The 21,934-nt window shown below is 49.6% G+C and overlaps 2 protein-coding genes across 5 annotated transcripts in view; one reads left to right on the top strand and one right to left on the bottom strand.

Annotated features, from left to right (window-relative positions):
* The window catches only part of LOC122372463 (cubilin-like), a 48,302-nt gene extending 42,660 nt beyond the window's left edge, over positions 1–5,642 (bottom strand). Inside the window, exons 1-8 of the mRNA XM_043349649.1 lie at positions 5,492–5,642; positions 2,846–2,923; positions 2,373–2,502; positions 1,869–2,048; positions 1,494–1,634; positions 1,058–1,161; positions 348–486; positions 5–155 (exon numbers count right to left, since the gene is read on the bottom strand). Coding sequence (XP_043205584.1) covers positions 5–155; positions 348–486; positions 1,058–1,161; positions 1,494–1,634; positions 1,869–2,048; positions 2,373–2,502; positions 2,846–2,922 — 922 coding nt within the window. The 5' untranslated portion in view covers position 2,923; positions 5,492–5,642. The remainder of the gene's footprint in view (positions 1–4; positions 156–347; positions 487–1,057; positions 1,162–1,493; positions 1,635–1,868; positions 2,049–2,372; positions 2,503–2,845; positions 2,924–5,491) is intronic.
* The window catches only part of LOC122372090 (alpha/beta hydrolase domain-containing protein 17B-like), a 66,492-nt gene extending 45,044 nt beyond the window's left edge, over positions 1–21,448 (top strand). Inside the window, exons 1-6 of one of the 4 annotated variants that reach the window (XM_043348971.1) lie at positions 12,086–12,316; positions 16,380–17,055; positions 17,888–18,020; positions 18,488–18,603; positions 19,607–19,652; positions 20,576–21,448. In XM_043348971.1, the coding sequence (XP_043204906.1) occupies positions 16,412–17,055; positions 17,888–18,020; positions 18,488–18,571 (861 nt within the window). In that variant the 5' untranslated portion in view covers positions 12,086–12,316; positions 16,380–16,411 and the 3' untranslated portion in view covers positions 18,572–18,603; positions 19,607–19,652; positions 20,576–21,448. Of the gene's footprint in view, positions 1–11,954; positions 12,317–16,379; positions 17,056–17,887; positions 18,021–18,487; positions 18,604–19,606 lie in introns of those variants that run through there. The other 3 variants (XM_043348977.1, XM_043348965.1, XM_043348966.1) reach the window with 3 other exon arrangements.
* Positions 21,449–21,934: the final 486 nt, after the last annotated feature.

Raw genomic sequence — 21,934 nt, 5'->3', positions numbered from 1 at the left:
TGACCTGCGGGACAGTTTCCGCAGCGGAAGGAGCCCGGGGTGTTGATGCAGGGCACCGGCGGGTCGTGGGAGCACGCCGGTCGGCTGGCCTGGCACTCGTCCACGTCCTCAGAACAGGGAGCGCTGGGGTCGGCGCCCGCCGGCTGCTTCCAGCCCTGCCAAAAAAACAAAAAAAAAAACCACTCCCTATATATGGAATGTACGGCCTCGTCTAAAACATAGCATATTTAGGTACCCGAAACGATTGACCACTATCGAAATGTGGTTTGTGCCGAAAATTTTAAGTTCTGACTGATGTTTGCGAGGGTATGTGTAAATACCTGCGTGGGTATGTGAATAGTGAATACCTGCTGGCAGATGCACTTGTGTCCGTCAGCCTGGTTGACGCAGGTGCCGTGTCCGCACAGTTGCCACTCGTTGGAGCGCGTGCAGTTGCCGGTCCGTTCCGTGCAGTCGGTGCCGTACCAGCCGGACGTGCACTGACAACTGTCTCCGTGGGAGAGAGAGAGAGGGGGAGGGAGAGAGAGAGGGAGAGAGAGATAGAGAGAGGAGAGGAGAGAAGAGAGAGAGAGAGAGAGAGACAGAGAGAGAGAGAGGGAGGGAGGGAGGGAGAGAGAGAGGAGAGGGAGAGAGATAGAGAGACACAGAGAGACAGAGAGACAGAGACAGAGAGAGAGAGAGAGAAGAGAGAGGGAGAGAGAGAGAGAGGGAGAGAGAGAGAGAGCAATGATCATTCCCTACGCTGTTTTGGGTCTAAGCCAATTACCAGCATTACAGAGAGACAATGTCCTCAAACGGACTTGTTCAGCTGCAATTCTTTTCACTTGGTCGCGTCGATAAAAAGGTTGACCACTTCGCAACTTGCTGGTGCTACGCAGTACGCAGACTGAAGCCGCGGGTAGCGGAAAACTATTTGCACACTTCCATTACCTATACATTATCATAACTCTGCTCACATCGCATGTTCATAAAAAGTTTATTTTTGCACGCTTTCTGCTTTACCTATAAATCCGAGCAATCGGTCCGGTATAACCCACATCCCTGCCGCGGACCGTACCTGTAGCCTCCGGCCGTGTTGGTGCACGTAGCGCCGTTCTGACAGCCCAGATCCGTACCGGCCAGTTGCGTGCACTCGTTCACATCCAGCTCACAGTTCGAGCCCTGTAAACGGTAATTCAATGACGGCTGGACGCTGGCCTGATCTGGGTACTTGAAATAGACGGTCAAATCTCCCCGTACATTATACCTACTCTTTTTTTCTTATTATGTGAGTAATTGACCTCGCATTGTGAATGGACATTGCATTGGCGATCGTGAATGTTTTTGCCTTTACACCTTCATATTTAATTTAGGCATATAACACACGTCCTCATATTTGATTATTTTTTTCATCACTTTTTGTATCGCAAGAGCGACGACTAACGGCACAAGCTTTCACATGCATGCAGTCTGTAATATGTGCCATTCAGTCCTGAGTTCGGCCGTGCGTATACCTGCCAGTTGGCCGGACAGCGGCACTGGTAGCCTCCGTAGCGGTCCACGCACGTGCCGCCATGTTGGCACGGGTTACTGGCGCACTCGTCAGTCTGAAGCTGCTGCTCCATCTGCCGTACAGTCTGCTCCAGACGAGACACCTGCACGAGACAGCGGGCTCTCCGTCATATCTGAAGGAGGTTAAGGCTGCAGACTTTCTACTTAACGGTGCCTACCTGTAACTCGGCTTCCCAGCGTGACTTGAAAACGGAATTTAGATCATATTTGTGTTATGCATTCAATGGGTAATCGTTTTGGGATATCATGTTATTACGCCGCCGTTTCACGATGTCAGGGTGATGGGATATGCCCCATTACTGCTCCGCGCCACTGACCCTGGCTGCGAGTGATCCGGGCAGGTTGGGCTGCTGCGTGGCGGCTGTGTCTGAGCCGTGCATCTGCTGCACGGCCTGTTCGAGCTGCTCCAGACGCAGCTGCAGGTTCGCCGGGAGGCTGCCGCCGCTCCAGCCGCCGCCGCCGCCGCCGCCGCCTGCCAGCTGCAGGCTGCGGTACGTCTGCTCCCGGGGCGGGGTGAGCGAAATGGCAGGGATCGTGAACGTCCACAGTAACGTTCAACAAATACGTACTTGTCGACACAACTCTGTGCAAAGGCGGCTGACATGACGCATTTTTTAACCCTCGCCGGCACAGCGCAAATTAGCTGTTATACAAAAAATCGACGCCTAAAAATTGCAGATATTTCGGTAGCTCTCTTTCAAAATATCGGCATTATGCAAAACTAAGCCTAGCCACTGTTTTCCTTTTAGTTGAAAGCAGCGAATAAAAAAATTCACTTCGCGTGTGAATCTGAGCGGCTCCCGGTGTGGCCTGCCTCGTACCCTGTCGACGAGCTCGTTGAGGTCGACCTGGTTGAGGTTGATCCGGCCGGAGCCGGAGGTGACGATGCTGACGTTCCGGTGCAGTGCCGGACGGATCTCCAGGTGACCGTCCCGGCTGACCAGCCGCGGCCTGCCCAGCCACACACAGACTCGCGGTGATGAAACACGTTCTTTCGCCCAGGCACCATGGCAAGCAACACTAATACATTTGAAGTTAATTAGCACGAGCGCCAATCAGAATTTATTGGTTTAAAAATTAAAATGACCATTATAGTCACTTCTAAGTTCTAGGACACAGTTTGATTGGTTTGTCCAATAAAGACGTTCAAGCCATCCAGCCATCGCATTGGTCTAAGCTGGACTGTACCACCTAATAGTTGATTGACTGTCACCCATTCGTGTTTACGTGAAAAATGACGTATTTCCCATAAGTTCGAAATCAGATTGAGGCGAACTGAATATGGGGTACTTACTGATTGATGTATGGGTCTTGGCATGTCGATGTCGCCATAAGTACGTAGAAGACCAACAGCTTGGTTGCAAGCCCCATCCTGCCAAGTAACGGAAATGAAGCGGTGTTTTATAAAATCAGTATGATCCTCCACCTAAACCAGTGTTTCTAATTGGCCTAAATGCTTTGAGCGAAAGTTATTAAGTGTTGCCAAGGCTCTAAACTAACGTTTAATGAACGGATACTATTTTATATTGCATGAAAAGCACGGCTTCTCATAGACTTCGTATTGTTTATAAACGGTTATCCTACGTCAAATGAACTACTTTTTAAAGGTCAATAAGCGTAGGTCTGGGAATTAAGCCTATCAAACTTAAATCTTATCAAATGTACAAACGCTTAATGAAATTTTTTAGACCTTCGAGCCAAACACATTCAAGTAAACATTTAACCAGTACTTAACCCGCGCCCTGGTGGGGGGGGGGGCTATTTTTTGCCCCCCCTCCAGACTTTTCGATATATCTCCAGAACCGCTGCGCCGATCGTCACCAAACTTTCAGTACCCTCCCGGACATCAATTTTACACATTGTGACCAAAAATTTTTCCAAAGGCTATGATAGGTTGGCCGGAAATGACGTCAGAGTGACGTCATGTTCTGCCGTTTTCGACCCAAAAAAAGGTTTCGCGGGGAGAGCTGTCAGGCCTATAGCTTTGCAAATACAGAAAAATTATAAAGACATAAAAGCTGTAGAATTGACAGGGCTACAAAACTGCTATCTCGGATTTTTAAAATTTTTGGATTTTGACCCCCAAAAATCAAAAAATAGATTTTTTTATTATAATAGCCGAAAAATCCAAAAAGTTTTTTGAATTTCGAAAAAACCGGAATATATGTGATAGTCCTTACCGCCTTCTATCTACATACCAAATTTGAGATCGATACCTCTTTTTTTGGCCAAGTTACAGCGAAAAAACTGTTCAAAATTGATGACGTCAAATTTTCAAACTCAATTTTTAGCAATTCTAGACCTCGTAGCGCAAAACAAAGACCACCATTAGACTCCCCGTGACGAGCTGCATCGATTGAATACCCATTTTATGCAAAAATATCAACTTTGAAATTTGACCTTTTTTGGCCTGACCTTGACCTGACCTTCACCAAAAAGTGACCTAAGCCGTACCTGATAGTCTTATAACCAACACCATTGAGTTGGAAATGAAAAATTGGCCATAAAACATGTATCACACAACCTTAGTAAAGTTGGGCTCATGTGACCTGACCTGTGACCCTTGGTGACCTGACCTGTGACCTGACCTGGTAATGTCAGTGACCTCTTATAGCAATATATGTACTAGGCAACTGACGCCCTATCGCTGATTCTCGACAAAATGCGTTTTCTTCGGTGTTATAGCGCATTCCCTAGATGACCCGTGAACGGTGAAACATTTCATCTTTGACCTGACCTGTGACGTCATCGGTGACCCCGAGGTCAATGAAATTTGGTTTCCCTCGACAAATTTGACAGGCCTTTCGAACGCCGTTTGAATTTTGCGGATCCGTCCAGTAGTTTCGGAGATACGAGGGGGGCAAAAAATAGCCCCCCCCCCCCACCAGGTCGCGTTATAAACAGACCCCACCAGGGCGCGGGTTAAAACGATGCTTATCATTGATCGGCGTTCAATAGAGAACATTTTGCATTATCAAGTGACGTGAAAATAATGCGGAGGATGAGAGGAGGCGATGCGGACCAAGATACCTATAATAAACATGCGGACCACGTGTCTGTGGTACACTTCCGATGTCGCTCCGACTGCAACTTTGACCAGCATATAGTGCGTTAGTGCCTGTCCGTCTTTGGGTAACAGACGGTTTTCGGAGGCGACATGCGTTGGTGTGCCTGTCACCTGGTTTCTCGAATATGTATAACGTTAGGGTTTCCTACTATTTTTTACTTTAGGAAGGCTGTTTCAGCGCCGATTTATCATTAACGCTCTTTTTGTGCTTACCCCTGTGCTTTTTGTATTTGCCAACTCGGTCACCCTGCCGATCGTCGGTCACCCTTCTTTTTTCTCCAGAGTTTTAGGTACGAGTGCCCTGCGAGTGCCTATGATTACCGAAGTAAAAAAGTTTATTATCTATCGAATTTATTATGCTACGGCTGTAGCTTATGGTATTAATAGTTGCATTACCTATATGTCGTATCAGTTGCATATAGCTATTGCAATTTATAATTGGAAAATTATCTCCTTTGGTGCCTTTTTCAAAATTGAAATTACAAAACTCTTAGGAACAATAAAAGCGTCTCTTGTTAATTCGCCACGTCTCCTTACTCTCGCTGCTGTAACGTGCCGACGGCCAAGATCTGACCTGACCCGATGTGATATCCGTTTTCCGGCCGCGGGTGCGGTCGGGGCCCCTTTGTTGCTTTGACCTGATGATGGTTCTGACCTGACCTGTAGTCCGTTTGCCGGCAACCGGCACGGTCGTCCCTCCCCTTTCCTGTCGTGACCTGCCCTGACCTGACCTGATGTCCGTTTCCTGGCCTTGGATGCGGTCGGCCCACTTTGCTGCCATGACCTAATAATTGTTCTGACCTGACCTGTATCCGTTTCGGGCCGTCGTCGGTGTGGTCATCCCTCGCCTTTCCTGCCGTGACCTGTCCTGACCTGAGCTGTAGTCTGTTTCCCGGCCGCGGGTGCGGTCGGTTCCCTCAGGGAGTCTCGCTGTGTGCTCAGTCCAGGTGATCTGATCACGCCGTCGGTCGCTGCCGTCGGTGTGCCCACGGACACCAGCGGAGCACGGGCCGGCCGACTCTGACCGGCGCTGCGGGCCGGTCACTGGAGCGCCGCGGGCGGTCCGCCGTGTCAGCCCGGCACGGCGCCGGCCGGCACCGGGGGGCGTCACCGGCGTCCGACCGACACCTGAGCTGCCCCCAGTCCACCCACACATACACACACCGGCGCGACACGGTGGGAGTAGCCGGCCACGGCGACCTGCGCACCGACCCGGTTATGTAACCGGCGCAGTGGAGCATGTGACTAGGACGGTACTTTTTCAATCACGAACAAACCGGCAAGGGCTCCCGGCTCAGCACCTCGGTATTGACATTTCTTATCAATTGAAACACACAACTTAGCTCTTGTTAACATCAAAAGCTAAGTTGTAAACAGGTTACCTCTCGCGTTACCTGGTTAAATGAATTATCGATTTGCCGGCCCGTTTATTTAGGAATATTTTTGCTGACCGGCCAATTATTAGGTATTCATGAATATTTCTGCCTAACTGTAAACTGTACGATAAAAATTAACCTTTTCCATCCTGCGTTCCAACCTTTCCATCCTCAGGATAGTTACCGAAATCATTCTTTTCCATACCTAGAACGTCGTGTTCCGGGCTGGACGTTTAACTTTATGCCACATGAGCAGGCTCCTCCACAAGAGCAGGCCGGGTGCGGTGACTGCTGGCGGGTTATGCGGGGCTGGGTGGCCTGTCCACGTGATGGAGATGGGCTCAGCCCCGTTGGGTCACGAAGGCGTCCGCCCAGACCAATGTCTCCCCTAACTCTTATCATCCCTCCGGCTCTGCAATGGTCTCGTCACAGCGACTAAGAGCCTAACGCAACAAAACAAACAAAAACAAACAAACGTTTTCCCAGTTCATCCGGAATTGAAATTATCCTCTAGACACCCACCTATTGACATAATTATGCCAAAATCTAAGGGGGGCACGGTGCCCCGGTGCCCTCCCCGTTCCGCCGCCTATGCTATGACGTCATGAGTGAACCTTTGCACGATCTTCAGATGTCGCAACGTCCTCAGTGCCAGAGGAGATTTCACAGTAAAATGAAACTTGTAGGACCTAGTATCCATTAGGAGTCTCATAACTTGTATACTCGGATTTTCCCTAAAGGTCATATGAAGTCAGGTCATTTCGTGACCTCACCATTTATCTATGAGTCAATGGGGAAAAATGAAAACTGCTATTCTGGCGCCAGGAACGATCTCTAACTATCTCAAGCACACAGAATCGTGATTTCATGCACTCCTTGCAAGGTTCGATGCGTCACTTTTGCAATGTTGACCTTGCGTGGCACTGGCGTCCTTTATGACGTAATTAGAGTAATATTCGTTTTTCGTCAATAGCTCCCGATCAAATTGAGTTAGCGAGTTGGGAAAGCCACCAATGGACTCACGAAAACCTGTCGAATCGAAAGATATGAGACATGACCTCTTTCGACCGATTTCGTGACCTGGGGGTGCTGACCTGACCGTGACCCGTGGTCAACACCCTAAGTTGACCTCACCCAAACAAAAAGTATATCATTCGACGCGCGTGAGGGAGACGAACACGATGTTGCCAAAATCGCGGCTCTGCGGCCGTTTTTCCGAAGTTATTCACTAAACACGGAACCGTACCTTGGGGCACTTGACCTGACCTCAGAGGTCACCGGTTGACCTAGGGCTTTAAAATCGGGTATCAACCTTTGTGTCTCGTAACGGCGCACACGCTCTTTTTTGCGCGACGCGCTAGCTCCACCAGGGGCGAAACGGCGAGGGGGGGGGGTCGTACCCGCCCCCCCCTCCTCGGGTATGTAGAAAACCAATAGGTCCGGCGAGGATTAATGCTTTCCTAGCAAGGTTCGACGTTTGACTTTTGCATCTTTGACCTTGCGTGACGCCATTTATGAGTTCCCTAAGGCCTCGTCAATAACTCCCGAATGGCGATCACAGTGAGTTAGCGAGTCGCCGAAAGTCACCAATTGATTCGGGAAGACATGCCGAATCGAATATATGCTATATTTGTGACCTCTTTCGACCAGCTTATTGACCTTATTGGCTCTTACCTTGACTTTGACCCGTTACCCGAACAAAAAGTATATCATTCGACGCGCCTGAGCAAAACAAACACGATAGTGTCAAAGTTGCGGCTCTGCGACCATTTTTTTGGAGGCTATTGACCATTAAAACGAGTTTTTGGGCACTTGGCCTAACCTCAGAGGTTGCCGGTTAACAGAAGACCTTAAACTCGGATACCTACAGACTGGTGTTTGATTCATCTGTGATTGAATCGATTGGATTGAATCAAACAAAATTTGTTAAAAAGGTTTGATTCACCGTCAGGATTGTTTGATTCACAAGCCATGATTGAATCAAACGCATTGGGAATCAGGGTTGATTGAATAAAAAAAATTAATGATTCATGAACTTAAAAAAATTGAAGTGAACGAACATAGTTCATTATCAACAAATATTAACACTACTGCCATTACATGACAACAAACAGAACATAACAAATACAATACTATTCCTGATATTTTGTATATTTTATTTTTTAATTGAATCAAAAAAAGAATCATTCAAAAAAAATTGGCTGAATCAAACGTGAATCATTCCTTTTATTGTTTTTTGATTCTCTGAATCAAAAGGAATCGATTCACCAAATTTTTTGAAGGAATCAAACGGTGATTGAATCAAACAAAAATCAAATGAATCAATGATTGAATCGATCCAAAAAAGATGAATCAAAAACCAGTCTGGATGCCTACCAATCGCTGCGTCTCATAACAGCGCACACACTCTTTTTTTTCGTGAGGCGCTATGTAGCTCAATTCAACGGGCGAAACTCGCCCTGAGCTGCGGTGACCTCATGCCGCCATGCGTGTCGATTTCTGCCAAGATGGGGGTGCCCAAGCTCTCCAAATTCCACGCCGGCTCGACTAGCTTGGCTTTGGAGTTGCAACAGACGGCGCGGGTCAAGGTCAGCGCTAGAGCGGTGGCGGAGTTGCTGCGCCCGGGCACCCCCAACTCGGCGCAAATCGACACCCGTGGGCGACCTAAAACTAACTGCCAGGCCTGCCCAGGTTCCGCCCCCTGCCGTGCCAGATTGAGGCACGATTTCTGAAGTTTACCCAAGAACCGGACCTGCTAAAGAGGTAGGTAGTCCTCGTCCTACCTACTGATCAGGGTTGTGCTCGACTCAAAAAAGTTTGCCGACTCGACTCATCATTCAACTTCAGAAGGCCCTGACTCAACTCTGACTCAAACAAGGAGCTGATTTTTTCCCTTGACTCGACTCATGACTCAAGCGGCTCAATGAAAATATGAGTTGACTCAAACTTGACTCAAATTTTTTGTTGAGTCAAGTATGTTGACTCAACATTGACTCAGATAAAAAAATCTGTTGAGCGGGGGGGGGGGTGAAAAACCGGCAGCAGTTGTTAGTTAAAGGGACACTCCCACCTTAACATTAGTTTTGAGTTGAGATAGCCAAATTGGTGGCCATGGCCTGAAAATACCGGTTTGGGCATTCACAACATCGAAAAATGCTTTAATTCGGAGATATGGAATTTCAAACTTGCAGTTTTCGGATTCTAAGGGGCTAATGCATTGGTATGCCCCCTTAGAATTTGTGACGTCAGCGGAGATCTAACGATTTTTAAATGTTTGACTAAAACGTTTTGTAGCACGCGGTGGTATATGCTATTTGCGCGCAACAACTGCCGCAAACGCCGCACTTCTAAAATAAAGTCGCTAGAAACAGCGGAGATCCCAAAAAGTAAACAAAAGTGAAAGTCTAATATCTTGAAAACCGGTGAATATTTTTCGATGAAATTTGGTAGATATTCATTTTTGCTCTTTCTGAACCGAGCGACATCACTTTCATGCCAATTCATTAACTTTTTTGAAGGTGGGAGGGTCCCTTTAAGTTGTCAGCAGTTGTTGTTAAGTTGTTAAGGGGGGATGAAAAGCTTATATGTATATTGTTTCTAGAAAGATGACTCAGCTGACTCATGTTCCTAAATGTTTTTGACTCAACTCAATGTCAAAAGTTATTTTACTGACTCAACTCTGACTCAACTCAACACCTTAATATTTTTGTCCGACTCAACTCTGACTCAACTCAACAGCTCAACATTTTATCCGACTCGACTCAAACCTGACTCATTTGAGTCAGAGTTGAGTCAAATTTCTGACTCGACTCATGAGTCGAGCACAACCCTGCTACTGATACATTCGTACTAATCTTGGCAACAACCGGACCCTATTTATAGACGCGGGAACCGGGGGGGGGGGGCAGCCTCCCCCTAACTCTGGGGCCGTGGGGGCGTTGCCCCCACAACTTTGAGACGGAATACCGCACTTTTTGCAAATGTTTTCTTTTTTTGTTGAAAAGGCCAAGGGATGAAAAATAAGTGGCCTAAAACCGGCGAGAAAACTAGATTTGGGGGTACCCCTATGTTGATCTTTATTATGGTGTGCCCCCCCCCCCGACTGAAAGTACCTAGTTCCCGCGCCCCTGACCCTATTTGGCCTTAATTCAAAATTCACTGAGAACGACAATACGGAATACGCTGGTGGGATAAGCACTAGGTCCTATCCGTCCCACGCTTGACCCTTTGGACCCGCAGGAAGTCAGAGCCCCGGCTTCTGACGGACAGCCCTTCTGAAAAAGGGTACCTAGGTAGGTACTATCCCAGTAAACATGACGACGTCGGCCCAACGTCGGTTCAACCTCGGCCCGACATCGGCTGGACGTCGGATATGCCCGCATGTTCCGACGTCGAGCCGAAGTCCAGCCGACGTCGAGCCGATGTCGGGCCGAGATCGTTTGCCGAGGTTGACGAGATCGTTTGTCGTTGGACCGACGGGGCCGACGTCGGCAATGGCATGTTTATTGGGACAACGCGCCAAAAATATCAACCGGCGGCGGGATTCCAGCCCCCCAGTCGCCGACGTCGGCATGTTTACTGGGACAACACGCCAAAAGCATCAGCCGGCGATGTGATTCGAACCCTGTGTCATGCGTACGCGAGGTTAGTGCGCTAACCACTACACCACGCAGCCAGCTAACGAAAACGGTTTGTTTTGTTGGGTTATGCCCTTTCGGTCTGACAAGACCATTTCAGAGCCGGAAGGATCAAGGATGGAGACATTGGTCTTCTTGGTGAGCACCCTGGGTCCAGTTCATATATAGAGTCCCTGGTCCCATTGCTGTTACGTGACACTTATTGGAAAGGGCGACCCCACAATGGATTCATATAGCCACTCTTACACACCTGCACCAACGTTTCCCAAAGTGTCCCTTTGATAAGTGGCACTTTGGCAAAGTGACACCGACTGGCCTTTCTATATGAACTGGGCCCGGCCCTGGTGAGTTGCCGGGGCTGAGCCTGACCAAAGGATAGGCCGAGCAGCCCCCAAGCACTCACCGCACCCGGCTACGGGCGAGCTCGGCTTACGGGCAATCCCAAATGGGATTAAGTTTCCCGTCCGGATCAGGGGGTTGCGACGTGGAGGAAGATTTGAGTTTCCTGAGGATATTTTGAATACAGAAGCTCTTTATGAAACATGAAACATGTATTTTATATTATTTTAACGGTCAAAACAGCGGCCGATGTCGGTCCGACGTCGCCCCGACGTCGGCCCGACGTCGGCTGGACCTCAGCAATTGATCTCGGTCCGACGTCGGCCCGACATCGGCTGGACCTCGGCTGGACGTCGGAACATGCGGGCACATCCGATATCCAGCCGACGTCGTGCCGAGGTTGGACCGACGTCGGGCCGACGTCGGCATGCCGATGCCGAGTAGCCGACGTCACCCCGACGTCGGCCGACGTCGGGCCGACGTCGGCATGTTTACTGGGGGTAGGTAGGTATATACTGCGAAACGACCGTGGTACAAATGGTCAGTTGAGACTTCTCGAGATAAAATATGATTAAAGTTGTCTTGCAGCACCTTCAGCACCTTTGTCTTGCAGTTCTTCATTTTGGTTTTTATTCGAATGTCGAATTGAGTTGAGTGAATTCCGACTGGTGTGCGTCCCAATGCCCAATGTGCCGTGCGGCCTGGATCATGCAGAAATCCTGCAGCTCTATTTTTACTCATACCGCCTCAGGCAGTTCTTGAGTGCGCCAAGTTTGTAACGATATTCGCATAACACAAAGATAATGCGAAAGAGCAGATCGCATCTTGCTCATTTGTTCGAATTGATGACGTTATAGGTTTCAAAATAATTGCAAGTTTTGAAACTTTCTGGCTTTTTTCAAAAAATGAAATTTAGTTTTGCTTGATTTAGATGTAAAAATATCATAGAAGTTATCAATTTAAAGAAATGGTGGGTATATTGTCAGTTTCTGCGGTGAATGTTTAAAAATCGAAGGAAGCGTATACAAAATTCAGCCAATTGAATCTCAAGATTGACATGACGTCATAAGAATGACTGCAGTTACAGCAAGCAATCATTTCCTCGGAAGTTGAAGGGCCTGTAAAAATTATTCGCGTTTGTGTGAGGGGTTCTTGTTGGCGATTTTTGTTGAGTTTTGGGTATAATACCCGGTCAAAATGCTTGTGGATACTCTTTATTAAAGTGATTAAGTCCCATACTTCAGTTTTATCATTGAATTCGAGAGTTGAACTGTAGTTTTCACACTTTGCTTGTGGGTGTTATATTTTGTCATTAGTGTATTAAATTCATCTGCTCGGTAAGCCAGGTGAGTTTTTATGTTTTTGTTTGTGTATTAGCCTTTGATTTCACCTTTTAAGGGTGGACGTTCAGGGGAGGTAAATGGAGGGCGTGTCAATTTTGAGATTGCAACACATTGTGGCCTTTTTTTATAAGATCTAAAATTATTGTAGATTGCTAATTATTAAATTATGTAAGCTATACCTGCATAAATTTAGTATTAAGTTTTTTTTTTAGTAATTCAGGGACACTTGCAGCTGTATCATGCCCCGCGACTACATCCGGATCAGGCACCCAGTTTTAAGTTATACTTTTGATACTTTACTCGAACTGTAAGGCAATGGTGAAATTCATAGAATATTCTGATCTAGTGGCAAGTTTCTTGTTTCTTGACAAGTAATTTTGCCGAATTCTCTTTTTCCCCATGGCCTTTTAACATAATTGTTTTTTGCTTACTTGCAAGGTAATGGGCACTTGGACTCTTACTCAGTTTTTCAAACATATTTTAGGTACCAAAGTTCCGAGCAGTCTCGGTCTTTGCCAGCTTACCAGAAGCAACAGAACAGCATCAACAAAGTTATTCATTGATATTTCAGGTCTTTCTGTTAAAACAGCAATGATGAGCAGCAGTTTGTTGAAAGTAACTGATTGGTCTAGCCAGGCAATGGCATTAATGTGACAGTGTTATGTCATCTGTTTCTTGACTCTGGGACTGGGTTTGGTCACTGCACCAACTATTGGTGCCATAATGCATGGAAGACACAACACAACCATTCCCTGAACAGCCATGTCAGCAAAATTGGAACAGGCCTTATGTTAACAGCCACTAAAAATAAGTGGCAAATTTGGTTGCCAAATTCCATTTAAATGCTTGTTTCATCAAATATGCCGGGTAAAATCCATTGGCTGTTGTTCTGTATTCTAACAAGTGCTGCCCACTTTACCAGGGAAAATGACAAAAGACACTGTATCGGTACCAACCAACAGAGTTGTGTATGCATCTGTGTATCTCTGGGACTCTGTTATTGTTAATTTATTGATAGTGATCCTACAATAGCATGTAAGATCATTGGTACTTTTGATCCAACATTGATATTTAAATTTTCCTGGAATGCATTATTTGCTGCTATTCTTCTTATTTAGGATAGCACATAATATCAGCAATTTGACCTGAGAGAGCTCTCATCTGTTAGGTACACAAGATTTCATCAGTGATCTTTTAATTTACCAGGAAACAGAAGTGTTTTGCTAAAACTGAGGTGCAAACATTGCTCAATATATTTTTCCCTGTCTCCTTTTATTTTAATGATAAAATGATCATGATGCTTGCAAGTAGACCAAATACCAGCCAACAGTCCAGTGAGGTTAGGTCACCTGATGCAACCTTATCTGATCTAACTGAGCTCAGCCAAGGTTTTAGGAGGTGTTAGGTAGGTGGAGGTGAAGGCTAGGTTCAGTTGGGTTAGGCTGGGTTAGGTAAGGCTAGGTTGGTTAAAGGGACTATCCCACCTTTAAGGGGACCCTCCCACCTTCAAAAGAGTTAATGAATTGGCACGAAAGTGATGTCGCTCGGTTCAGAAAGAGCGAAAACGAATATCTACCAAATTTCATCGAAAAATATTCACCGGTTTTCAAGATATTAGACTTTTACTTTTGTTTACTTTTTGGGATCTCCGCTGTTCCTAGCGACTTTATTTGAAAGTGCGGCATTTGTTGCGCGCAAAGCAGCATATACCACCGCGTGCTACCAAACGTTTTAGTAAAAGATTTAAAAATCGTTAGATCTCCGCTGACGTCACAAATTCTAAGGGGGCATACCAATGCAATAGCCCCTTAGAATCCGAAAACTGCAAGTTTGAAATTTCATATCTCCGAATTAAAGCATTTGTCGATGTTGTGAGTGCCCAAACCGGTATTTGCAGGCCATGGCCACCAATTTGGCTATCTCAACTCAAAACTAATGTTAAGGTGGGAGTGTCCCTTTAACATGGGGTTTGAGTTGAGATAGCCAAGTTGGCGGCGAGGTTCAGAAACCACTATCTATCTAGGTTGCAACCCCCGCGGCCTCTTGGTGTTGAAGAAATTTGTTCCCTTCATTTGAAAATGGGCCTTGTGCAAGGCCCTATCTTCAACATGGAACGACCGTTAGTGTGACGTCACCTCGTTTAGTCATTCTGATTTAAATGGGTTTGTTCGTTGAAAAATCGCTTAAAACTTGGTCTGAACTTTGTCGTGGTGCCTACAGAGTAAAAAGAATCAGCTTTATGACAGTAATGTGGCCTGGGGAAGGAGGTAATTTTGGGCTGTGACGTCACATATTTGAAAGTTTGTGTTTGGAATATGGGAAGCCATAGATGTTTAATGAAAAATAAATGCCAGAACCGTGTTCCTGGTCATCCAATCTATAAAGTCGGGCACAATTTAACTGGTTTTAACAACATTTTAGAAGGTGGGATAGTCCCTTTAATGGTTAGATTAGGCTGGGTTAGGTTAGATTAGGCTTGGTCAGGTCATCCTGCCTGTCACTTGGTAATATGATATCTGCAGCTGTATCTATATGATGAAGCGTCATTTTTAGTTTCAGGTCATGGAAAAACAGGATTGAAAAAAGTTATCCTTGCAAAGCATCTGGAGCTCATTTTTAGTTTTATGAACAGAGGCACCTGCATTTGGGTGGATGTAATCGGATAGGTCAGGGGCAAATTTTCACATTTTATCTGGATGCTCAAGTGCTCCCATGCCCATGAAATATGTTTTGATTGATAATGCATTGCAGGAAGTATGGACTGTGTAGAGGACATGCCCTGTCATATTTACTGCTCCATATTATCTGTATCCTTATAATTAAGCCAAATTTTGGAAAGGAATATACCTTAATTTATGGTATTACAAATTGATATTGGTCAAGTTGACTGCTGACATCACCCAATCCTGAATCCTTAACCCTCGCATGTGTGCGGCGTTTGCCAGCTTCTAATGTGTAGGGGGGGGGGGGGGGGTCGGTTGGACCCCCCCCCTTGCCGTTTGGCCCCTGATCGAGCTAGAGCTTCGCGGAAAAAACGAGCGTGTTGCCCGTGACGAGAGGAAGCCGATGATACCCAATTTTAAGGTCCTAGGTCATTGATTGACCTTCCAGGTCAGGTCAATGACCCAAAGTCGGGAAAATCGGGACCTGTTAGAAAGTCGTAAAGTGTGGCTGCTAAGGGGTTTTCGGGGTGCTGATCACGAATATCGTGTTAGTTTTGATCACAGATGATGTCTTGAAGCATTTAGACCAGGTCGGGTCAGGTCAGGTCAAGTCAACCAGTAGGCGTCGTGACGGGTATTCGTAGTACGTGTCAACCGCCTCTGACAGCTTCGTAACATGTTACGAAGTCACCAAAACTGCTTCGTAAATGTTCAAATGGTTGCTAAATTCGAATTCAGCTCCAAAAACTAGCCTAGAAACATGTACAACTCGAAAAAGTGACCCGAGGTCACCCGAGGTCACCAAAGGTCAATGACCTGACCTGACCTTCAGGTGACCTTGACACACACGGCAGTAACATCAAATCACATGTTGGAACGTTTGAAACCACGAAAAGCTTGCAAACACGCGGCTAGTGCGAGCCGACATACGCGAAATCGCGATTCCGGCCAAACATGGTCTCGGAAAAGAGGTCAAAGGTCATTTGGGTCAGGGTCATGAAATTTTCAGGGTAGGTGTAAAATTGATCAATGCGAGGGTACTGAAAGTTTCGTCGCGATCGGCCGCTTTTTACGCGAGTTATTCGCGAAAAACCATGGGGGGGGGTCCATCCGACCCCCCCCCCCCCCCCTACACATGCGAGGGTTAAATCATGGCCCAATACTGGAATCAACTTATGTGAGTGAAAGGATACCCAGTGTCAGATATCAAGCGTTTGTCTGGGTGTATGACACCTAAATGCCCAAAGGCAAGTTTACCTCGTTTTACTGTGGCTCGATAGGTAATTGCTGTATGTAGCTCACCTTTCGATGTCTCCGGTGACAGGCACCGCCTCTGTTGTGCTGATGTGTTCAGCCTGTCGCCCATGTCTCAGCTGACGGGCCTCTCCTCTCTGTGTCCGCAGCTCGGCCCCGTCCGGCCGGCCCCGCCCCAGCCATGAACGGTCTCAGTCTGACCGAGCTGTGCTGCCTGTTCTGCTGTCCACCGTGCCCGTCACGGATCGCCGGAAAGCTGGCGTTCCTGCCGCCCGAGGCCACCTACAGTCTGATGGCCGACGAGACGGGCGACAAGCACAACATCATCCTCACAGAGCGAGCCGACTGGCTCTACACAGACAAGGAGAAGGAGGCCATGGAGGCGTTCTACACGCGCACCAGCAAGGGCAACCGCATCGCCTGCATGTACATTAAGTGCTGCCCCAACGCCAAGTACACAGTGCTGTTCTCACACGGGAACGCCGTGGACCTGGGTCAGATGAGCAGTTTCTACCTGGGGCTGGGCTCGCGCATCAACTGCAACGTGTTCAGCTACGACTACTCGGGATACGGTGACGGCACCGGCCGGCCGTCCGAGAAGAACCTGTACGCCGACATCGAGGCGGCGTGGCTGGCGCTGCACAGTCGGTACGGCGTGCCGCCCGAGTCTGTGATCCTCTACGGTCAGAGCATCGGTACGGTGCCCACCGTCGACCTGGCGTCGCGACACGAGTTCGGCGGCGTGGTGCTCCACTCGCCGCTCATGTCCGGCATGCGCGTGGCGTTCAAGACGCAGCGCACCTGGTTCTTCGACGCCTTCCCCAAGTGAGTGAGGGTGCTTTTGAAGCACAGCGCGGTGTTAAAATGACGTTCTCGACACATATTTCTGAGTTAGGTTACTGTAAAGTTACCCTCTTGGTTACACTGTTTGAAAGACGAGCTGATGTTGAAGGATTACACAATTAGCGTAGTGAGGTACCATATTTATCGGACAATATCGTGCCGAGTGAACTCTGATATTTCATCTTACTTTTGGTTTGCGGCGATATTAAATCTCCTCATTCCGTGTCGACTTCATCCGGCTTGGAGAGATAAGCTGCATCTCTTGACGTAGCGACGGTAAGTCGAGCATTGCATGTGTTACCCGGTCTGATCTGGCCGGTGCCTGAGCGCCGCGGCCGGCCCGATCCGGCCAGCGCCTCAGCGCCGCGGCCGGCTCTGATCTGACCGCTTGTCAACTGGTTTTCATCGTGTGGGGCCGGGGGTGGTCTGCAGGCGCGGCACTCGGCCCAGCACGGTCCGGGCGCCGCTCGCGGAAGTTTGCCGCCGGGCCGGTTTCGGGGCACCGTTAGCTGTATGTGTCTCTGTCCGTCTTCCCCAAACCGAGCGGTGCACACCAAAACTGCACGACCGGCCGTGATTCAATGACCGGGGCATGATTTTTCCGGTTGAAAAACCAGTCGGCTTTCACATAAACACAGCGGTGCAAACATGTGCACAATTTTGTTGTGTCGACCGTTCTGCAATAATTGGAACTCCAGCAAGCTGGATCTGTATTTCTGTGTTGTTTGTAGCTGCGCCTATCAGCGTTGCTATGACAACGCGCAAACTTCCCGTAAATCCTTGCACCGTGACGACGTTCCTTTTGGCGTTTCAGTATCGACAAGGCGCCGAAGATCAAGTCTCCGGTGCTGGTGATTCACGGCACGGAGGATGAGGTGATCGACTTTTCACACGGCCTGGCCATCCACGCCAAGTGTCCGCGCGCCGTCGAGCCGCTCTGGGTCGAGGTGAGACTCCGGTCTGCCCCAGACGGCACTCTGACCCCCGACAGCAGATTGCTGACAGGTCAAAGGGCGGAGACAGGCGCCATATCTCTGATATCGGCCGTGGGATAGACTACTATAGAGGCAACTGTGGCTGAGTCAGATTGGGAGCCTATCTCAGCAAACATTCGATTGTTAAATGACTAGTCGATAACAATGAATGCCCCGTCGATCGTGTGTGGCCCTTATATTCGACGGACTTCACGTTAACACCTCATTTTCTCTGGCCTCCGTGTGTATAAAATTGCATGGTGCATAAATAACTGCCTCATGCATAATGTGTATCCCCATTGGCACCAGGTCCGCCGTCCGGGTCTGACGTGCGGGCATAGGCTCCCAGCTGTCTGTATGACCCGTATGTGCTGACCACCCGCTGACCCGTACGGGGCTGACCGTCCGCCGACCTATACTTACCCCCCACCCGTCGCCAGGGGGCCGGCCACAATGATATCGAGGTACACGGCCAGTACCTGGAGCGGCTGAAGAAGTTTGTGTCCGACGACCTGCCCAACTGACGCTCAGTGCCGGCGCACGTCGGCCGGCAACCGTGAGTTCCGGCCCGCATAGTCGGGTCGGGGAGGGTCGGGCGGAGACGCGGGTGGTCAAAGGACTGGGTGTTTCAAGTGGCTGAGAGGGAGATCTTGTGATCTCCGTGACTCATGCGCTTGACTGTTGAGTGTCGAGTGTGAAGTGCGGACGGTTCAGTTGGTACATTCCATACAATGATGGGTCGTTATCCGTCGCCAAGGGGAATCCCATGGGTGCGATAGCGGCCGTTCGAGTATTTTCTTGCTGCTCTGACGTTAGTGTACTTGAGAGGACGCTATTAGCTCTGCGCCGGTTTTGAGCAGCTTGTCTAGCTTTTTAGGTGGATATTGGAGGCATAGCAACCAGCGACGATATTATCCTGACATGCTAGCTATAAAGGTTGCACTGAGACAGTATCGTCATATTGCACTACCAAATGATAACAGTATTCAGAAGTTTTGGAGGATTACTGGGCTGTGATGCATATTACATTGCGCTCCAAACACCATTAATCGGGATTCTGGCCTGATTAGGAAATCAAAACGAGATAGTTTTCCGATATTTTATTGTATATATGTAGCTGCCGCTAAAGCATCTGCCTTCATAGTTGTGTCGTTATGGCTGTGTGTACCATGCATTTTACCGAGTGTTAAACATCCACTGGGCGGTGCCGTCTCCCGGCTGTCGCCCTGCGTTCCTGCGCCCCGCTCCCCTCCGCCAACTGGCGTCTGACCGGCGCCGGCGCACCTGCGCCTCGCTCCCCTCCGCCGACTGGCGTCTGACCGGCGCCCCTGCGTTCCTGCGTCCCACCCCTCTCCGCCAACTGGCGTCTGACCGGCGCCGGCGCCCCAGCGTACCAGCTTCGTCCCACCCCTCTCCGCCGACTGACTGCTGACCGGCGCCCCTGCCTTCCTGCGTCCCGCTCCCCTCCGCCAACTGGCGTCTGACCGGCGCCCCTGCGTTCCTGCGCCCCGCTCCCCTCCGCCAACTGACGTCTGACCGGCGCCGGTGCTGTGTTGCAGAGTGCCGCCCGGTGCGCCGGAACAGCCGCCGACAGAGCTCTCGGCCGTAAGGGAGCAGCCGCAGGGTGTAGCACGTGTGTACGGCGCCTGCTGAGTGTGCCCGAGACCCTGCTTGCGCGCGCGCCGCGCGGCGGCCGACCGACCAAGCCGGACTGGGTCCGGCGCTGCCGCTAGCGGGCGTAGTGGCAGTCTTTCTATGTCCGGGGTGCTTGTTCGGCCCGTGGGAAAAGACACCGAGGGATGTCGACCAGCCCTTGGGAGATGCGTAGATTGCTCTGAATGGGAGTCTCTTCGGGATCAGCTGTTGGTGGGAAAGCAGACTTGAGAAATTGTTATTCTCTTCTGTAATGTATCTTTCTTTTTCGTAGATTATTTCATGTTTGCATGACTGAATTGGGTCTGCTTCCTCTAGCACTTATTTATTGGAGATCGCGACTGCATGAGATACTTTGCTGAACTGTCTCCATATTTGCTGTATCCACAGCGTAGACGAATGCTTAGTTTTATGTCAACTTGATCTACAGAATATCTGCAATCTATCTACCATAGGTTGCGTTGTTGACTCCCTTCGATCTTTTGTCACGTGCCTAGCAGCCACCCCTTCGTAATTCCTCGTTGTACTGGCTGGGGTGTGCCTGATGTAGCCTATTTACTGTCCTGGTGCGTCGGACCATTCTCCCTTTCGGTGTGGTCGTTGCATGCGGCACGTGCCTGGTTGGGTCATGATTCCGTCCCGCGAGCGGGGACCGCTGTGGGGAGTCGGTGTGCTCGGGGCCGCCGGGACGGCCACTGTTCCGGAGCCGGGCTGGGTGCTGCAGAGCCGCAGGGGCGCAGCCGCCGCTGTGTGTACATACGATGCCGAGCTGTGTGTGAGAGGGAGCGGCGCCGCGAGTGTGGGTCCGACTGCGTGTCTCGGTGCCTTTGGCGGCCGGCGGGCGCGCGCGCTGACCCGGCTGCCGCCTGTTGCAGGCCGAGCGGCCGGCAGCGCTGGCCGCCACCGCCGCCGCCTCACTCTGTGACCTCCGCCTGGGCAGTCCCAGCGACGGCGGCTGGATGGGCGAGAAGCTGCTCTGAGCGGCCGGCCGGCCTCAAGACTTGCACCAGTACAATCGCGCGCCGAGCGAGCCGGACGTCCGACACGGCCGACCGGCCTCGGCTCCTCTGCACACGCGTGTTATCACTTTCCATTGGCTGTATACGGGGTGCCAGGGCGACCCGGGACGCCGCCGGCCGGGACACAGCTGATCTCAGCCGAGGGCCCGCCGCCGCGGCCGGCCGCCGGGCCGCGCTGGTGGCGGGCCGGCCGGACGCCGTGTGACTGTGTGCCGAGCAGCGCGAGTGTGTCTGAGAGAGAGAGAAAGATCAGTGAGATAGCCCTATCGAATCTGGTCACCGATCATCGTATTTTGAAACTGTGTCTTTATACCTCGTAGAACCAGTCTGTTGTGTACTCTAAGTTAGCGCGGTGCGTCGTTTGGACCTTGTTTTGCCTTGGCCCCCGGTGGGCGGTCACGCCGGGTGCCCGCCGGTCCCGGGCGCTCTCCTAATTGCCTTGAGGTCTGTGTAAGTATACGCGGCGTGCTTCTTGTTCGAGCCGGGACCCGGGGCTGGTCTGTACAATGTTCAGTGCAGGCAACGGGCCGGCGCACCCAAGTGTTCCGGCGCTGATCCTGAATCGTTGTGACTTTTTCATTGGCCAAGAATTCCGAAATTGCCGGCCAACTTTTCTTTTCTCATCCCACTTTGATTGCATGGTTTGCCGCCCACCTGCTCGTCAAAGCCCGAATATCCACTGACCGATTTGCCTGAATGCATACAATACAATCGTAACTGTCTGGTTTCGCTTTGTTATGCTCGTGTCCGAGAGGCGCTACACCAGCTTTGGGAGGAGAGAGGGTAGCTGGTGGGTGGTGATATTTCAAATAGCTGTAGTCGCGTCCTGATCCCTGAACTGTTTCGTCGAAACAGGTCCAGGACCCTGACTGAAGTGGCGCTCGTGACAGCCTATTTTCCATTCTCGAAAACACGGGAAAATGTGGTAGTTCTAGTTTCTACGTCGTCGGCTATATCATATCAATGTGTGCAGAAAGGTGGTGAGGTCGCCCTTGCCTTGGAAAAGACATTCGATTTGCTGCAAGGCAGTTGCAACTTGCAGCATGTGTGTGGAGGGGAACCGTAAGCGCTCTTCTCCAAAGTCCAGTGGTGCAAACACCGTCCAATCTCCGAACAATAATACATACATTTAATTACTGTGTTTAGCGAAAAATCTTTTTTAATGAATGAAAGGGTCTCAAATAAAATCATAATTGCTGTTGGGAGTGGGACTTG

This window comes from Amphibalanus amphitrite, unplaced genomic scaffold, assembly GCF_019059575.1.
Source record: "Amphibalanus amphitrite isolate SeventyFive unplaced genomic scaffold, NRLGWU_Aamphi_draft 000036F_arrow, whole genome shotgun sequence".
NCBI lineage: Eukaryota > Metazoa > Arthropoda > Thecostraca > Balanomorpha > Balanidae > Amphibalanus > Amphibalanus amphitrite.
This window is presented reverse-complemented; position numbering and strand designations above follow the sequence as displayed.